This window comes from Solea senegalensis, linkage group LG2 (assembly GCF_019176455.1).
Source record: "Solea senegalensis isolate Sse05_10M linkage group LG2, IFAPA_SoseM_1, whole genome shotgun sequence".
In the NCBI taxonomy this organism is placed as follows: domain Eukaryota; kingdom Metazoa; phylum Chordata; class Actinopteri; order Pleuronectiformes; family Soleidae; genus Solea; species Solea senegalensis.
This window is the reverse complement of record NC_058022.1, coordinates 1,581,799-1,598,790: the sequence shown is the minus strand read 5'-3', so window position 1 is coordinate 1,598,790 and position 16,992 is coordinate 1,581,799. Positions and strand designations below refer to the sequence as shown.

At 38.5% G+C, this 16,992-nt stretch overlaps 1 protein-coding gene across 2 annotated transcripts; it reads left to right on the top strand.

Moving 5' to 3' along the window:
- The first annotated feature begins 1,618 nt into the window (after positions 1 to 1,618).
- coq10b (coenzyme Q10B) lies at positions 1,619 to 15,768 on the top strand. 2 transcript variants are annotated; one of them, XR_006359980.1, is made up of 6 exons: positions 1,619 to 1,769; positions 9,340 to 9,501; positions 11,352 to 11,544; positions 11,889 to 11,990; positions 13,409 to 13,712; positions 13,868 to 15,768. XR_006359980.1 is itself a non-coding variant. In XM_044019873.1 (5 exons), the coding sequence occupies exons 1-5, from the start codon at positions 1,672 to 1,674 to the stop codon at positions 13,574 to 13,576; spliced, it is 723 nt and encodes a 240-aa protein (XP_043875808.1). In that variant the 5' UTR covers positions 1,619 to 1,671; the 3' UTR covers positions 13,577 to 15,768. The 2 variants fall into 2 exon arrangements, 1 of the variants encoding a protein (XP_043875808.1); XM_044019873.1 differs by having other exon boundaries at positions 13,409 to 15,768.
- Positions 15,769 to 16,992: the final 1,224 nt, after the last annotated feature.

The following is a 16,992-nucleotide window of genomic DNA, read 5'->3' as shown; positions in this document are numbered from 1 at the left end:
TGTTTTTAGTATTTAGGCCAGCGAGAAATTAAAACACGAGTTGTATGAAAAAAATTTATTTGTTCTCACTCAAAAATATCTTTGTTATATTTATTAATTTAAACATATCTATTTCTAATTTTTTATTTATTTTTATATTTTTTTCAGGATCTGTTTTTATAAATGAATGTGACTGCTCATAAGCTCCAACTCGATAGCTCATGTGAGCCAGTAATTCAGCAAAACATAGCGGTATTTTATAGGTCAATTGTAAGCAAAGATGTCCCGGCTGTTCTAGTCTGTTCCAGTCTAAAGGGGCCCCTTTCAGATATCAGGGGTGAATAACATAACCCATGTTCTATGATTAAGGGGCCCGATATATACCACAAAACATAACCAGTGTCATTTAGGTTCAGGGCCCCAAATTGCGAGATCAATAACATACGTAATGGACCCCTTGTTTTAATGCTCTAAAAGAAAATGCTCAAAACAATCACTATAGTAACCAATTGATATGTAAGTAATTGTGAGTAAACAACTGAGGATAGTACAAAAGTAACTGTAATTGTTTTGTTGTGCTTTTTGTACTTTTTGAGTCAACATAGTAGGGAGTTTTTAAAAAGAGTTTAGTAGTGACTTTTTAATTTGACTAATCCTTATCTTATCCCTATTTTTAACTTCACCTGAAATAACCCGTGAAGCAGGGGTTGTCAAGTGTAAGTATGGCCTGGGGCCAATTTCTTTCTTCTTGGATTTAATTTGGCCAATGTTCCACTAAGCTTTTTTCTTCAAATATAAACTTTTTTGTAATAAAATGGCAAATTAAAGGGATGTTTCGGATTTGAAAAAAGTAACTTGACTTTACCACAGACTGTCTTAAAACTGATTTTGTCATTTTTGTGAAGATTAGCAAATAATTTAAAAAAAGTGTCAAACCCACGGGAAGTGGGCCAGATGCAGCCCTCCAATGGATTTCATTAGGCCCACCCCATACGATAATCCAACTTCCCCTCAGGGATAAATAAAGTTATCTATCTATCTATCTATCTATCTTGGTATGTTTTTTCCATTTTGCATCATAAACATGTTTTTATTATGACCTATAGAGTGTTCCACATCAAAACAAACAATTTTATTTTGAAATTCCGTGAAATATTGTCACTAATAATTTAATTTTAAACTCATATCGCCTTTTTTCAGTTGACCGGCCCCCAGACTGACCAGACTAGATCCTCAGTGGCCGCTAGGTCACGTTAAAAAACAAAATTCCTTTGTCTCAGATCGAACAAGATGTTTTAAAGGTCAGTATGTAACTCAGTGACCACACAGTGCGAGAGAGTGCGACCTTGTTGAAGCACTGCGGGGCCACAGCGTGTGTGCGTGTGTGTGTGTGTGTTTGAAAAGGTTAAAAAGCAAACAGAGCAGCAACCTGAGAGCCAACATCTCGTGACATTCCTGCGCGCTCGCGTCCGTGCACGCGCATGCTACGCACACGTCATCAGCACATCCCGACAAGCAGCCGGCACTGACTAATGGCAAGCGCTCGGCGGGTACGACTTGTCCAATGGCAGGCCGAGCATCGGGAGGAGGCGTGACGTCAGCGGGTAAGATGGGGCGGGGCCACACAGCGACTCTTCTCGCAGGAGTGTCAGTCAGACGAGAAAGGAGTGAAGAGCCATCGGCGACGAGAAGATGGCAAGATGCGGCCGGAGTTTGAGAAAAGTCGCCGAGTGTGTCAAACAGTTACCCTCCACAGCAAGCAGGGACATTCACAGCAGGAATAACGTCAAGTAAGTTGTCTTTTATTCTACTTTTATACGCTTTTTAGTCGACTAAACTTCGAAAGTGAAAGGGAAAAACACGCTCCGAGCCACAGCCTCCGGCAATCGTACAACGTATGACAAGAAAAGTCACACACAAATACACGACTTTAGTAGGGACTACTTACACGTTAACACGTGCAAAAACAAACTATAATGTCCTCAAACTGTCAGTCCGTCGGTTCTAACAGGTAAAGAGTATGGACGGGGCAAATACGGGGCGATACGATCGTGTATCGCGATAAAAAAAAAAATCTTGATCGTGGCATGATAATCGTGAATCTGGCTCATGCTCAAATATTGGCATTCGTAAGTAATTGTACTCATTTCCTGTACATTACAAGCCATTTCAGAACAATGAATGATGATTTTTTTATGGTTGAAAGAAACCCAAAAACATTCACATTAGGAAGCTAGAACTTGTTTTGATTGGTAATCGATCAATCTTTGCCGCCCTAACGAAAAGTTAGGACAGTACAATATACAATAAGATCGCAATGAGGTGGTTTTTTCCTTCAAAATTTCTTTCCGAAGTATAATGTGTTGCATCATGGTATGCTTTTGTACCAGCACAACATTTCATAACACCTTTTTTAAAAGTGTTCAGGGTTTTTTTTGTACTTCTTCAGGCAAAATAGTTTGTGTCCACGCTAAGATTTCAGAAAATGCTGTTTGTCCAAAATGGTTAAAACCAAACGGAAAGTTCTTCCTGTTTACATTGTTGAATTCAACGTGTATATATATATATAAAAGTATATAAAATTATCGCAACAGTATTGTGTTTTTCAATTGTGTTTGCCAGGATTATTGTGACAGCACATGTTTTTATTGCCCCATGCACTAAAAAAACAGATTACTTAAAGCTTCACAACACGGTAAACTTCAATTTTCCAATATGTTGCATACATAGAGTAGCTGTGAGGTTTGCTTTCCGTAGTTATAAATGTCAAAAAGTACTTTTTAAAGTATTAATAGTACTATAACACACCGTATACACAGTTAGTTAATAAAGAATATAGAAGATAACAGCCTGTAACAATGTGGAAACACTGTGACGGCAGCTCAGTAGGTTCACTTACACCTTAATGAAAGCCCCTATTTATGTAATCTATGGTTAAGTAGATCACATTGAGCAAAGAAAAGAATCCCCTTTTCTTCCACCTCATTGAAATGGATGGAGTGGAAGAAAAGAGTGGAAACACCTGGTAATTTAACGAAGAAACAGCTCAACAACGCCACAATCTGCTGCTTTCAGAATTAAATTAAATTAAAATCATGAACATTATAGCATGAGTTTCAATGGCTGTTGAATTGTATTAGGTTGGTTTGACTGGGTTAGCAAATACTATGTAAACTAACGATTATTCTCTTAATCGATAAATCTGTTTTTCTTTGTTGTATGGAGCACATTGAAGAAGCTGAGTAATATTATTAAAAAAAACCTGCTTAATCCATGATCAAAATAGTTGGCAATCAATAGAGTAACTTGATTAATAATCGATAATCGAACATGACAGCTTGGCAGCTAACTATTCACACCAGTGCTCATAAATGTATATCATTCCTAAAAATGTTATTTAGTAAGACAAAAACTAATAAAAAATAGTGTATAATCTGTAAATCTGTTATAATTTCCTATTAAATGTGAATATTTACTACTTTCTTTGCTCTGTATAACAAAAATCTTATATTTATATTTTTTCATTTTAATCTTGTTTTACAAGAACATGGTTCAGCAGCTACAGATTCGTCCAAGTCACTCCAGGTGGAAAAAAGGTCATGTGATTGAGTACATGACATGTTTTTTTATCTGTTAACAGCTCATGTATGGGCCTTGTCGAGATCCATTTTCATTTGCGGTGTAAAGAAGGCGGGTTGTTTGAGGTTAGAAAAGAGCATTTATCTTGTTTCTTTGGGGGGAAAAAAACTCTGAATTCCAGCTTCAGCTCTGTGACATAGTGTTTTTTTGGAATGTGGCAAATTGTTTACAACTGTTTCTTCTCAGGAAAACTCTTGAACACTTTAGAGATTAACCGCGCCAGTGTGGACACACATCAAACCTGTTCAGTTAGTCATATGCAGGTTGTTTTTTTTTTATCCTTCATCTGTACACTAAACACTGTCCTCCTTCTGAGCTCTGCCGGGGAGATTTCTCAACCTTTACTGTAACTCTATACACTTGCCAGTTTTAGGTCAGTGCCATGTGTCAGCTGTGTATCACCTTTCAGACGCTCATGAATGAACTTTCTTTGAACAAACTCGACGACCGGCAACGGAACAAGAAATTTTAAAATGTAACTCGTACACAGCGTCAAACAGCGAAAAGTAGTAGTATGCAACTTTAAGTAGAAACAAATGTCTATTTTTATGACTTCTCACAAAACTGCTTGACACCAGTGGCAAACACAGGGAGGGTGTGTTTGCCACTGCAGCAGTGTTCAGGCGACAGACGTTCCTGCGCTGCACACAGGAAGTGATTTGTTTTATGTCGAGACAGACGGCGGCAACACACAAAGAGGTGACACCGAAAAGTTTCAGAAGTGAATTCCGATGCTCAACAAACAGCCGCATATTCATCATAATCGATTAATCTGTCGATTATTTTTCAAACATTTCGATCGTGTCTCCCAAACCTGGACACGACGAACCACAAATTGAAAAGATACAGTTTTAATGTTTAAATATTCACATTTAAAAAGTTCCATACCTCCCAAAAATGACTTTTAACATTGTAGTTTATATGCCAGGCCTGCGGTTGGCGCTGTAGAGCTGCCACAAAAATACAGCAAAGACGATGCAAAGCGTGGCAATAAAAACAACGATAAAGATAGCAGGAGTTTCCAAAGTCATCGGGCGTTCAAATTTCTTAGATTCCCCACTGGGAAACTCGGGGGAGCAACCTCAGCAACAATGCTGGAGTTCAAAGAGAGCAATAGAATTAGGGGCGGGGTCAAAATATCGATTTGACAATATAACGTTGTTCTTCCTCTTGCAATGCGATAATCGATACACCAGAATGTTGATATTTTAATTAATAAATGAAGGCATTCGAAAGTAAACAATCCGTGCCAGTTTCCCTCGCCAGGCGAAGCTACTTCATGTCTCCTCACGGCGGCGCTACTCAAAGCAGGAGACAGCGGGATAACCGTGGAGAAAGCTACGTTAAGAGATGCTCCATCCACATTCAATACATAGACCTTATGACCTTTGACCTTTGTTCTTTATATGTCGTGAATAAGTAGAGGAATCTGCACGTTTAATTTTACATGTTAACGTTTTGTTTTCCACAGTCGTTATTAGTTAGATATCGTGATGTATCGCAATATGACTGTCTTGCTGCCTTGCAATATATTGATGATCACAGAACCACGATACCAATAGCATTGCGATATTTCTGATATCGTGGACTATGTATCGCGTATCGTATGTGATTCCATACCCCAGTATCAATGCCCTGGTGGTGATGTGTGGTAATGCTCTGTCACATTTTTAATCTCAATTAGATTTTCCACAAAATTGTGAGAAGCGCGACATAGACTTGGCGGTTTTATAGCGACTTTGAGGAGAACAAATCCTGGCGTGTGACGTAACGCAGAGTTAAATTTAAACGTGTGTGGAAACCGATGCCGTGCCAGGGGACACTGTGGGACACACGGGGCTCCGCAGGCACTGACTGTGGGACACAGCCAACATGTCACGCGCCAACATGCTTTTGATGGGTCGTATGTTCATGAACTTCAGTGACCCCGCGGCTGAAATAAAGAGTCGTCCCATTCATGGTGTCAAGAAGAGTCTGGCTCGCAGCTTTTTGTCCTGAACAGAAAGTGGAAGCAGAACCTGACTCTGATGTTTAAAACCTGCATCAATTAAATGTTGGTTGCATTTTTTAAGTATTTGCTCAGTACTCTTAGTACTTTTGTTTTTCTCTGTGAAATCTGATTGAAATTAGATGGAATGTTTCAGGTTTTTGAAGCGTTTAACGACCTTGTATACTTGCAGTGTTTCAATTCATTATTAATAGTTTTTCAGTGGTTTGTAGCTTCTTGGATGTGAATATTGTTTGGTTTCTTTGCTCCACAAAACAAGGAAGTCACTGGATATTTTTGTGCATTTTTCAACATTTTATGGACCAAACTATTCATCAAATAATTGAGAAACTATCCTATTGTGAAAATAATATTGTGAATATTTTCCATCTGTCTACTGTCTATCCTAAGAGAGTTGCTGGTGAAAGTGGAGCCAAACATTTATGTTAAATGAAAAATAATTGATAGAAACAAATAAATAAAATAAAATAAATAATGTTTCACTTGCAGCCCTCCAGTGTATTGTTCAGATTCTTTTAAATTGTAAGCCTTCACTTATGTTGTAGTCATTGGTTTAGTTGATTTAAAGTGACAATACGGTTAAAGTTGTATTTCAAAGTTTGAGTTTGAGTTCCAATTTCCTGATTTATTTGCTCTTTTTTCAACAGTGAAACTGAATATTTTTATTTTGTGGGCAGACACGTAGGTTTTGGGAAACGCCAAATGAAAATTTCCACCATTTTCTGATATGTACAACGGATCTTAAATAACAATATATATATCATTTAAGATAAAGTATGTCAATATCAACTAACATATGTTCAATGTATGCATCCATATAATATTTATGCACTTTTCAAACACACTTTGAGACTCAACACTTGCTTGTTACAGATGTTTTGCCTCAGATTTGTGAAAAATAATATAGGTTTTTGTCGTTTTCAGCCCAGAAATTAATCTTGTTGTGATCATTTTCAGTATGGACTAAATCTCAACCCTGTCCAGAGATTCTATTCTTGTTTATGTCTCTCAATATTTTGATAAATAAACCAAAAGAAAGCAATCTCAATTGTCATTTAGACGCAGAGGCAGAAGCAGACTGAGTGTGAGAGTGCAGTTTTCTCCCTCAGGCCAAACACTAAACACTTAGATTCTGTACACTTAAAGAAATGTAAAAACAGGGTTGAACAAGCCCATGATGGAGCAGCTGTGCAGGAGGAGAGGGCACAAACTGAAGGTGTCAGAGTTTGTTAACGGTGGTCCAGGCTGGTGTCGAGACATGTGTTGTGTCCCTGTTTTATTAGAATGACAATGATTGAGGAGGTGTCAGGAGTGCGTCTCATGGTCTGATGCTCTGTGTTTACTGGGAGCAGCTCAGTGTGAGCTTCATTTACAGGCTTTAACAGGCTCAGCGAAGCACAAAGGGATCACGAGAAATCGCTCACTTCCTGTTGTTTGTGACACGAAAGGTCTGATGGTGGGGGATTAAAACATCACGGAAAGCCACAGAACTTATTCTGAAACTCAAACTGTTTAATTTCTCTTTCACCAGGAGTGAAAGTGAAACAAATAAAATAGAGTTCAAATGAAAACATTAACAGTCAATTATACTTTCACTCTGCATTTGTATGGATTTGTTTTTCATCAATTTATTCCTTAATTTGGAGTCTTTTAATCACCTGAGCATATTGGAGCTGCAACAACTAATCAGTTAATTGAATACTAAATTGTTTTTTTTATATATGCAGTAATTTTGGTCACCCGGCTTCAAAAATTAATCGGTTATTAATTGATTACTAAATTAATTTCAAGCTATTTTGATGATTGATAATTTTTAGGTTTTTTTTTCAACAATAATTTTTATGATTTTTCAGCTTCTTAAATGTCAATATTTTCTTTGTTCTTTGCTCCATACAACAAAGAAATCATGAATCACTTTGGTTTGTTGACAAAAAAGAATCACCATTCTGAGGTATGGGAAACACTAATCCAACAGCAGTTAATCAAGAAAAAAAATTAATAGATTTATCCATTATGAAAATAATCCTTCAGTAAATGCAGTAAACTTTACAGTTTTTATAACAGTTGAACCACAAGAAGACTTATAAAGTTGTTTTTTTTAGTAAATATTGACACCCCCCAATATTTTGAGTTGAGGCAAAAGTTATGGAATGCCGAGTCATGCTGAGTCATGTTTGGTGGTAATGATAGTTATAAAGATAGCAGCACTGTACATGCTTTCCTAACTTATTGGAAGAATGGTATAAAAATGATATAAAAACTAATTATATGGTTGTCAAAAAGAGGGTATGAAAAAGTATCAGCAATATTCACAACTGCAATTTCTCCACTAAAACATAACTTCACCTAAACTTCAGATCTTATCTAATTTTAAAGGTGCGTTGGTTGAAAACGGAGTAACTTGAATTTGATTGTCTTAATTCAGAATTCTGCGTGACTTTGTCATTTTTTTTATGAAGATCGTTTCATTTTTATAAAAATAAGATTTTTGTCCGGGCCCAATATTAGCCCCCCAGTCGCTGACCACTGTGCCTGTTGGTTTATGAGTTAAAATCTTTTATTAATTATCTTATCACAGGGCAATAAATCAATAACAGCCATGTTATTAGTTTGGGAATGATGAGTCAGCATTTCCAGCCATGCTGTTGTCTTTAAGACTATAATTACGGCCCGAGCATCGTCTGGTGCGACGTCCTCAGCCGTAGTCACAGTCAGACATGATAGTAGCCAAAATTATGTTCTTAGTAGCCAAAGGTATGTGCTCTTGGCTGCTGCCACGGTTGCCGTGGTAACCCCCGCATACAGATCGAAAGAAGGTGACAAGGCCTAACAATATTTGTGAGTAAACAGATGGAAATGGTGACTCATCATTCCCAACTAATGACACTGTCATTGTTACATAATAATAATAATAATAAAAGTCAAATGTTCCACTACAATTAAAACCAACTTCAAGGTAAAACTGCTGAGTCATGCCGAGTGTTTTTATATCTGCTCAAAGTTTGTGGTTATTTGTGTGTCATTAGGACACAAATCGGGGCGGAGTTACACCTTTCATTGTTCAACCTGCAGGAAATGAAAGAAAAAGGAGTAGGAATGTGCAGTAAGATTAGAGGTTACTGAGCTGCTCCATGTTCTGTTTTCACTCTGGGATGTTGTTGGACAGACATTGATGCACTGTGACTGTGTCAATGTATCCTGTGTGAACTTAATCTGATGTCGATTATATACCAAGAAAACATCAGATTTGGACTAGAAAGAGGTTTAAAAGTCACGGTACATTTTCCAGAAACCTTACATATGGGGATTAATAAGAATAGGGACATTTAGTCAAAGTGACTCTGGACTCATGACAAACGTTTGACTGTAAATATAGAATAGAAGCTGCTGTTTATGTGTGTGTGTGCATATACATATATATATATATGTATGTGTATATATATATATGTATATATATATATATGTATGTATATATATATATATGTATATATATATGTATGTATATATATATATGTGTATATATATATATATATATATGTATATATATATGTATATATATGTGTATATATATATGTATATATATATATATATATATATCTATATGTATATATATAATATATATATAAATATATACATACACACACATATTTAATATCCGTATTGAGTTGTGTGATTCTTACTGTGGTTTCCTGACCTGTTTGTTTTGTGATCAGGTATCTGTCGTCATGCGGGATCCTGATGACGCGACTGTCTCCGCTGCTGGGCTCGGTCATGTCGGGGCGCAGCGCCGGCATTGCGTTACCCGTGCGCACCTTCTTCAATCTCGCCGATTCCTTCTCCAAGAGGAAGGAGTATTCTGAGAGACGCATCATAGGGTGAGTGTGCTTTCACTTCCTCTGGGGGACAAACTCACGGCGTGTGATATAAACCATGTTGTCGCAGTGGGGAAGATGCATTAATAACATGTACGGAATAAACGACAGATAACTACATCAGAAGATCCTTTCATGAGAAATGATCAAAGGACAAAAGTCTTTTCCCCTAAAATATAGTCCAGCGCTCTTACTTCCTGTCAATTGTCACTCTCCATCCGTGATATATATCTTTTAGCACCTTCTCTGACGAGGTTCAGTTGAGCCGATACTAAAATGTGACATCAACAGACTGCCGGTCACTGGTCAGTGGAAGAGTCACGAGCGCGACTTCAACACAAGAATCAAAGCCAACAATGTCCAACTGTAGATCAGTTAAAAAGACTTAAAAATCCCTGAAAATATTAACGTTACTCTCCAACATTTAGCAAAGGAAATGTCTAAAATCTCAATAATCTGGTGTATTTAGCGACAGCACGGCTGAAAGCCGCGGAATCACGACCACGCTCAGTGGTATTTCAGTTCAGGAAGTACCGAACGATTCTGTGAACAAATCTTTTTAAATCCACCGATTCTAATGATTCATTTACACCCAAAACAGCTGCTTTACGAGTCACTAGTTTGTGTGTTTGTGTCGCGTATGAAAAAACCACGTTGCAGCAGTTTCGCGCAGCTGTGCTATGATGGCTCCGCCCACGTTGAGGAGGAGGAGGAGGAGCTATGAAGTCATGGAAAACGATACCAAACTGTGTAGAGTCAAGCCGTCCTGGAACTGTTTAGTGGGAAAGTGCCATGAGACTTTCTGAGGAGACATTGGTCTTTTAGTGGTTGTTTGAGTAGTTAATCCTCAGGGATTTAACTTGGCTTCAAATGAAAAGGTTGTTTTAAATCTAAATCTTATACTTTATTAATCCCCTTAGGGAAATTATTTTGGGGACAAAAGAAGAGAGCACTATAATTCAAAGATGGATTCTCTTGGTAACTTCTTTAGACCATCACTGTTGGATGTCTCTGTATTGTTTTCTGACAGTTTACCTGAAATAAATGCACTGGATTATTGAAACCCAGGAAGAGACCATGCATGTAGTCACTAGACCTGGGCCTCCATGTCAGAGTATTATTATTGTTATTATCTTTATTTAACCAGGATTAAAAAACCCTGGAGGTGAAAAATGTCTTTTGCAAGAGTACACAAATGCAGCCACTCAAGTATACGCAAACAAAATAAATGAAATATAATTTAATATAACAACAACCATGTATGATTTAATCTGATTGGAAGGTTCTTATATTTCAAACTTGTTTTTGGCCACATCACAATGTCTTGATATACAGTCTTTACAATTGTTTTATAATCTCTTAATCGTTGATTAATCCTAATGTCGTATATAGATAAATGAGTTAATGCTGTGATTATCAGCTGAGCCTCCACTCCATATATCCATGTTGTCATGTGACGTGCTTAATGTCCTGCTGTGATTCACAGTGATGTCATAATCACACGTAACCAGGGTCTGGTTACATAAGTAGACTCCAGCAGCAGCTTGGTCTTTTTATGAAGCAGTTATATATACATATATATATATATATATATATATATATATATATATATATATATATATATATATATATATATATCATAAGAGACGAGGACAGAGTGAGACACACAGTCTCCGTCTGTCTCTCTTCTGCTCTACGTTGACTTGAGAACATTTCTGGGTCAGGAGTCGTGTTCACTGTTGCGTCACAGCTGCTGATCTTTATTTGATCTGTTTCCTCCGTGTGTCAGAATCGTCACGCCTTAATCTCATGGCATTCTACTTCTACTTCTGCACCTTCTTCTTCTTATTCAGGTATTCCATGCAGGAGATCTATGACGTGGTGGCGGGCGTGGAAAACTACCGCCTCTTTGTTCCCTGGTGTAAAAAGTCAGACGTGGTCTTCAAGAGATCTGGTTTCTGCAAGGCCAAGCTGATGGTGGGCTTCCCTCCTGTGGTGGAGAACTACACCTCTCTAATCACAACAGTACGCCCCCACCTGGTCAAGGTGAGGCACTGTCTCCCTGCAGCCATTGTGCCTTTAGTTATTTGACTGTGTGTTTCCATGAGATGTTATGACGTTCCTTGAAAGCGCCTTGAAGCTGCTCCTCTGAACTCAATGTGCTGTAGATCCTGCAGAAGTGATGGAATTTACCAGGGTCTTTGAATGCATCCTGTTCAACAACTGGAGTTTAAAATATTTGAATATTCGATAAATAATCCCACAAATATTCAACGAGTAATCCCACTAGAAAAGCCCCCTTTTTTTTGCTTCTTTACTGGACAAACTTTCTTCTTCTTGTCAGTGAAGTTGTTATAAGAATAACAGAATGTGGGTCTGTTTCCTGTCAGGCTTCCTGTTCAGAGGGGAAACTCTTCAACCACTTGGAGACGACTTGGCGTTTCAGCCCCGGTCTCCCTGGTTACCCTCGGACCTGTACTGTGGACTTTGCTGTGAGTAGAAAATACTGTGTCAGCTTCCATGTCATGTTACTACCCATGCTCCTTTTCCTATTCAGACTATTAGGACTGAGTTTCTCAGAAAACAGAATCGTGTGGACGTAGCCAAAGTTTCTTGGAAAACAGAGACGTGTGGACGTAGCCTTAGAGTCTTAGAAAACAGAGATGCAGGGACGCAGCCAAAGAGTCTTGAAAAACAGAGACTTGGGGACATAGCCAAAGTTTCTTAGAAAATTGATGTGTGGAGGTAGCCAAAGAGTCTTGGAAAACAGAGACGTGTGGACGTTGCCTTAGAGTCTTAGAAAACAGGGATGTGTGGACATAGCCAAAGTTTCTTAGAAAACAGACGCGTGGACATAGCCAAAGTTTCTTAGAAAACAGAGACGTGTGGACGTAGCCAAAGAGACTTAGAACTAGGGCTGAACGATATGGACAAAATTTCATATCTCGATATTCATGCCAGATATCTCGATATCGATATGATACGATATGACTACGGGTTCGGTGAAAAGCAAGCATTTTTCAGAAAAATAAAAACATCATAATACAAAAGACTGTGGAAACTTTCCACATGGAAAGTGTTTTATTGATGAGAACTCACTGTGAGACTGTGTACACGGGTACCATGTCTTTTGCAATGTGGCATGTTATAGCGTCTGTAACGCCTTTATGTCTGGTGGACGTCGACTCATATGGTGTAACACTACTGAACGCATCAGTAAACACACTTAACTTGGGCTTCTTTTGGGATACCTGAGAAGTCCCCGGTGTTTCTCTCATTGTAATACACTCTTCGTGCAGCACGCGATGGTGTTGTTTCAGGTGGTGAAACATGTTTGTTGTGCTACCTTGGTTCGTTGCAATTTTCGCCAAGCACGACCTGCACAACACCTCGCTCGGGTTGACATCCTTTTTAAAATCCAAAATACCTCCAAATAATGGAGGATGATTTATGTTTTGGCACAAAATCGCCACCGGCCGCATTATCTTCTGTCACTTTTCTTTCCCGCTGTGTATGTCGTGTGTATGTGTGTGTGTATGTGCGTGTCTCAGTCTCCGTCTCCCTCCCGCCCTCCTATGTTTGTCATTGGTTGGCTTCAGCTGTCGTTCCACAGCAAGCATGAAATAAGGTTTGTGGTTGGCTGGCCGTAGTGGTGCATTCAAGGGCAATCGTAAAAATGAAGTTTATTGTGACCGCCAGAGCTGTACATGCAGGGCGAGCGCGGGGGAAAATCAATTTTGTTTATATCGTTGCTTTTTCGATATGAATATCTTGAATGTTCATATCTAGATATCGATACGATAACGATATATCGTTCAGCCCTACTTAGAACTGTGTGCCTTTACTTTGAAATCTAACCGCTAACTTCCTCTTCCTCCCTCCCTGCTTCCTTCCCTCCCTCCCTCCTCAGATCTCCTTCGAGTTCCGCTCCCTCATCCACTCCCAGCTCGCTCACGTCTTCTTCGACGAGGTGGTGAAGCAGATGGTCTCCGCGTTCGAGCGCCGCGCCTCCAAGGTGTACGGCGCCGAGACGCCCATCCCCCGCGAGCTCATGTTCCACGAGGTTCACCACACGTAGCGACGCCCGCGACGGACGCACGCTACAGAACACCACGCACGCCCCGACGACGCCAACGCCAGAGAGGAAAGCGAGGGAGGAGAGGAGGAAAGAAAAGTGCTAGACAGAAAGAAAGAAAGAAAGAAGAGACTTCCAGGTTTTCTCACTGAAACAAAACTGCAGTGCCTTTTTCTCACAGCGACGACCAAGTTCACATCTGTGGACGTGGATCCAGCTGTGAATTTGACCCCTCCATGCTCAACATTTAAGTTCTTTTTTTATCTTTTTTCTTTCTTTTCTCTTCATCATCAGAACTCTGTGACGCCGAGGTCACAGGTCACGAGGAGAAACCGTGGCTCGTACGTCCGTCATCACATCTGTAAACATCAGTGTTTGTGGAGAGAATAACGTCAGAGAGTGCAGAGGTCAGTCACAGGGACGGGACGCACACACGCACACACACACGCCGTCGCAGGAGTTGAGATAATATTCAAGCGACACCAGCCGGCCTCTTTGTTTCTGTTGAATTTAAACAAACAACTCAAACTGTGCTGAGTTAAATGTCTAAAACACGAGTTGGACGATAAACGCAAAAAATATACTGGACAGGAGGATGTTTTTTAGGTTTAATTTTCATAGATGCTCACACGCAGGTGCAACTCTGTTTGCTTTACACATAATTTAGACTAAAACAGAGAATAAATGTATTAAAAGAACGCACAATGCAAGCGAAAAAGTATGTTTTAAAGAGGTGAGGTTTGTGGGTTCAGGGGTCAAACTGACCTCTGACACCTCAACAAATAACTCCACTGTTGTTGAGTTAAATGTAAAGAGAGAGAGAGAAAGTAAACAAAAAAGGCTCCGACTAAAATGGAGAATAAAAAAGTATTAAAAGAACGTACAATGCAAGCAAACATTTAAGTTTAAAGAGGACAAACTCATTTTAACAATGATATTTTTATAGCGCTTTTCAGGACACTCAAAGACACTTTAACAAGAAAACCTCCAGAACTCCAGAAATGCCAGTCTGTAGTGAAATTTATTGAGGTCGTCAAGGTTCTCAGTCTGGGGTCGGGTCTACTCTAGGGGGCGACGTCGTCCTCCTGTGTGTTCACACTGAAACACACTGAAAAAAGCATAATATGTCCCTTTTAAGTCCTTGAGGTCCCAGCTGAACGCTGCTTCACCATATTTGGTTTGGTTTATATTCTTTTATTACGTCATTAATGGATCCTGGACCTAAACCATGGGATCAGGACACGTGGACGTCAGAGCGCGAGCAGCTTCTTATTTACATATTTACACCGTCCAACGTCTAAGATCTCATTCCACAAATGTTCCTCAGAAACAACCCTCTCATCTTCCTCTTCAGTTAGAGTCAGACCGTCCATCCTGCCGTTATCCCTCTGTGTCAGGAGGACAGATTAAGGATTAAAGTGAGGGTAACTTTCCCACTGATGATGATGTGATGACTGTCAGACCAGGGTCCAACAACAACAACAACAACAACAACAACAATGACGACGACAAGTGTCAAAAACCTCTGTGTTTGTCTGCGATGACGTGAACCTGAAGACTTGGTCGACTTCAAGAAGCTAAAATGCTCCACAAAAAATGTAACTAAAAAAATACTTATTAGCTATATATTAGCTCCAAGAAGAAGCTAAAATAACAGTGATTTTGGTCCAAAAAAGTGTCCACAGACCAAAATTGATTCAGTTTTTCTGATTTCTTTGTTAAATGAAGCAAAGAAACCAGGAAATATTCACAATTAAGAAGCTGAAAAACAAATAATCAAATGATCAGAAATGATTGAAATCTAATAAATGACTTAAAACTGGAATTTCACCTCAAAATACATTCAACTCCCATAACGGCAGGAGTGATCCTTTCAAAATAAAATACCAGACGATTAGCTTTCTGCGACAACGTGTCGCGTTTTTTGTCATCGTAAACACGAAAACAAAGAAACCCACAAAGTCGCCCAAGTCTTGTACGTTGAAAACGTCGCAGACGAACAAACAAACCTGCTGTGAATCAAAGATTAAAGGCCAGAGGCAGGTTCATTAAACACTCACTATGTTTTTCACGCACAGTTCGCTCGATGCTAACATCACATGTGGCCACACGTGGCCCATAAGCCGTGGGTTTGAAACCTCTTGACTCTGTCCATTGATGTAAAAAATAATTAAATTTAATCACGTGTTCGTCCGCCAGGTTTGTTTACGCGTACTTCATGTTTTATGTGCATTTTAAGTCCAGTTTCAGTCGGACTAAGACGATAATTCTATAAAAAGTCGCTGTGGCGTAAACGTACTGAGTGACGTGTTACCATGACGACAGAGCGGTGAACTTGACGTACTGTACACTATCAGGAAAACACACACGCACACCTTTTAATGGTGCTTTTATTCTTTTTTTTTTTAGCAGAAGCTAAAGTGTTTATTATTGTTATACTTATTCATATTATTATAATAATAAATATTAGAATTTTGACGTCGTTGTTGAGAGAGAGAGAGAGAGAGGCTAAATTATACCATAAAAGGTGTTTGTTATTTTTCGTTGTTTGTTTTTGTTGTTTTTCTTCAGTGTGCAATACGAGCAGTGGAAGTGTTTATTTCTTTGTATATACGTGTGTGTGTGTGTGTGTGTGTGTGTGTGTGTGTGTGAACACAGCTGAGAAAACCCCCAGCATCATTATGACAAGTTTGAAGCTTAAAAATCTCTTCTTCTTTCAATTTACCACAGTAAAATAATCTCTTTTTTATACCAGAAAAGAACAGAAATACACTTTAGAAACTGACAAACGGAGCAAAATGTATCATATTTTTGTTAAATTGTTCCCTTTTTAGCGATGAGTGACATCGTGACAAAATTTGAAATGATATATTTTTAAAGTACGTTTTACTGTAAAAAGAAAACACGGGCATTTTACAACAAACAAACAAAGAAAGAAATATAAATATATTTATAGTATAAATGCATTAATAAGGGATCACGTTCATTTGTACAGCACTTATTAAACACGTACACAGATTACACTCAGATTATAGTGTTTCCCAAAAACTTAACCCATTTATTTCACTATATTATTTGTTTTTATCACCTTATTATTGTTTTTGGAAAAAACGGCCGTTTAAATAATTCACAACATTATTTTTATACATTATATACGTTTCAAATATCCAAAGAAAAAAAAGTACACATTTAAACACATATTCATACATGTATACATACATATATATGTGTGTGACAAATGTGTTCATTCATTCATACATTCATTCACATGCACAAAAAGCTTATAGTCACTGTCTCACCAGTTTAAACATGAGGAAAAATCCGAGACCACAGATTAGATTATATAAAAGGAGTTAATCCAAAGAATAAATCAAATATACTGTAAATTAAAAATAATCTCGCTGACCAGAAAGTACGAT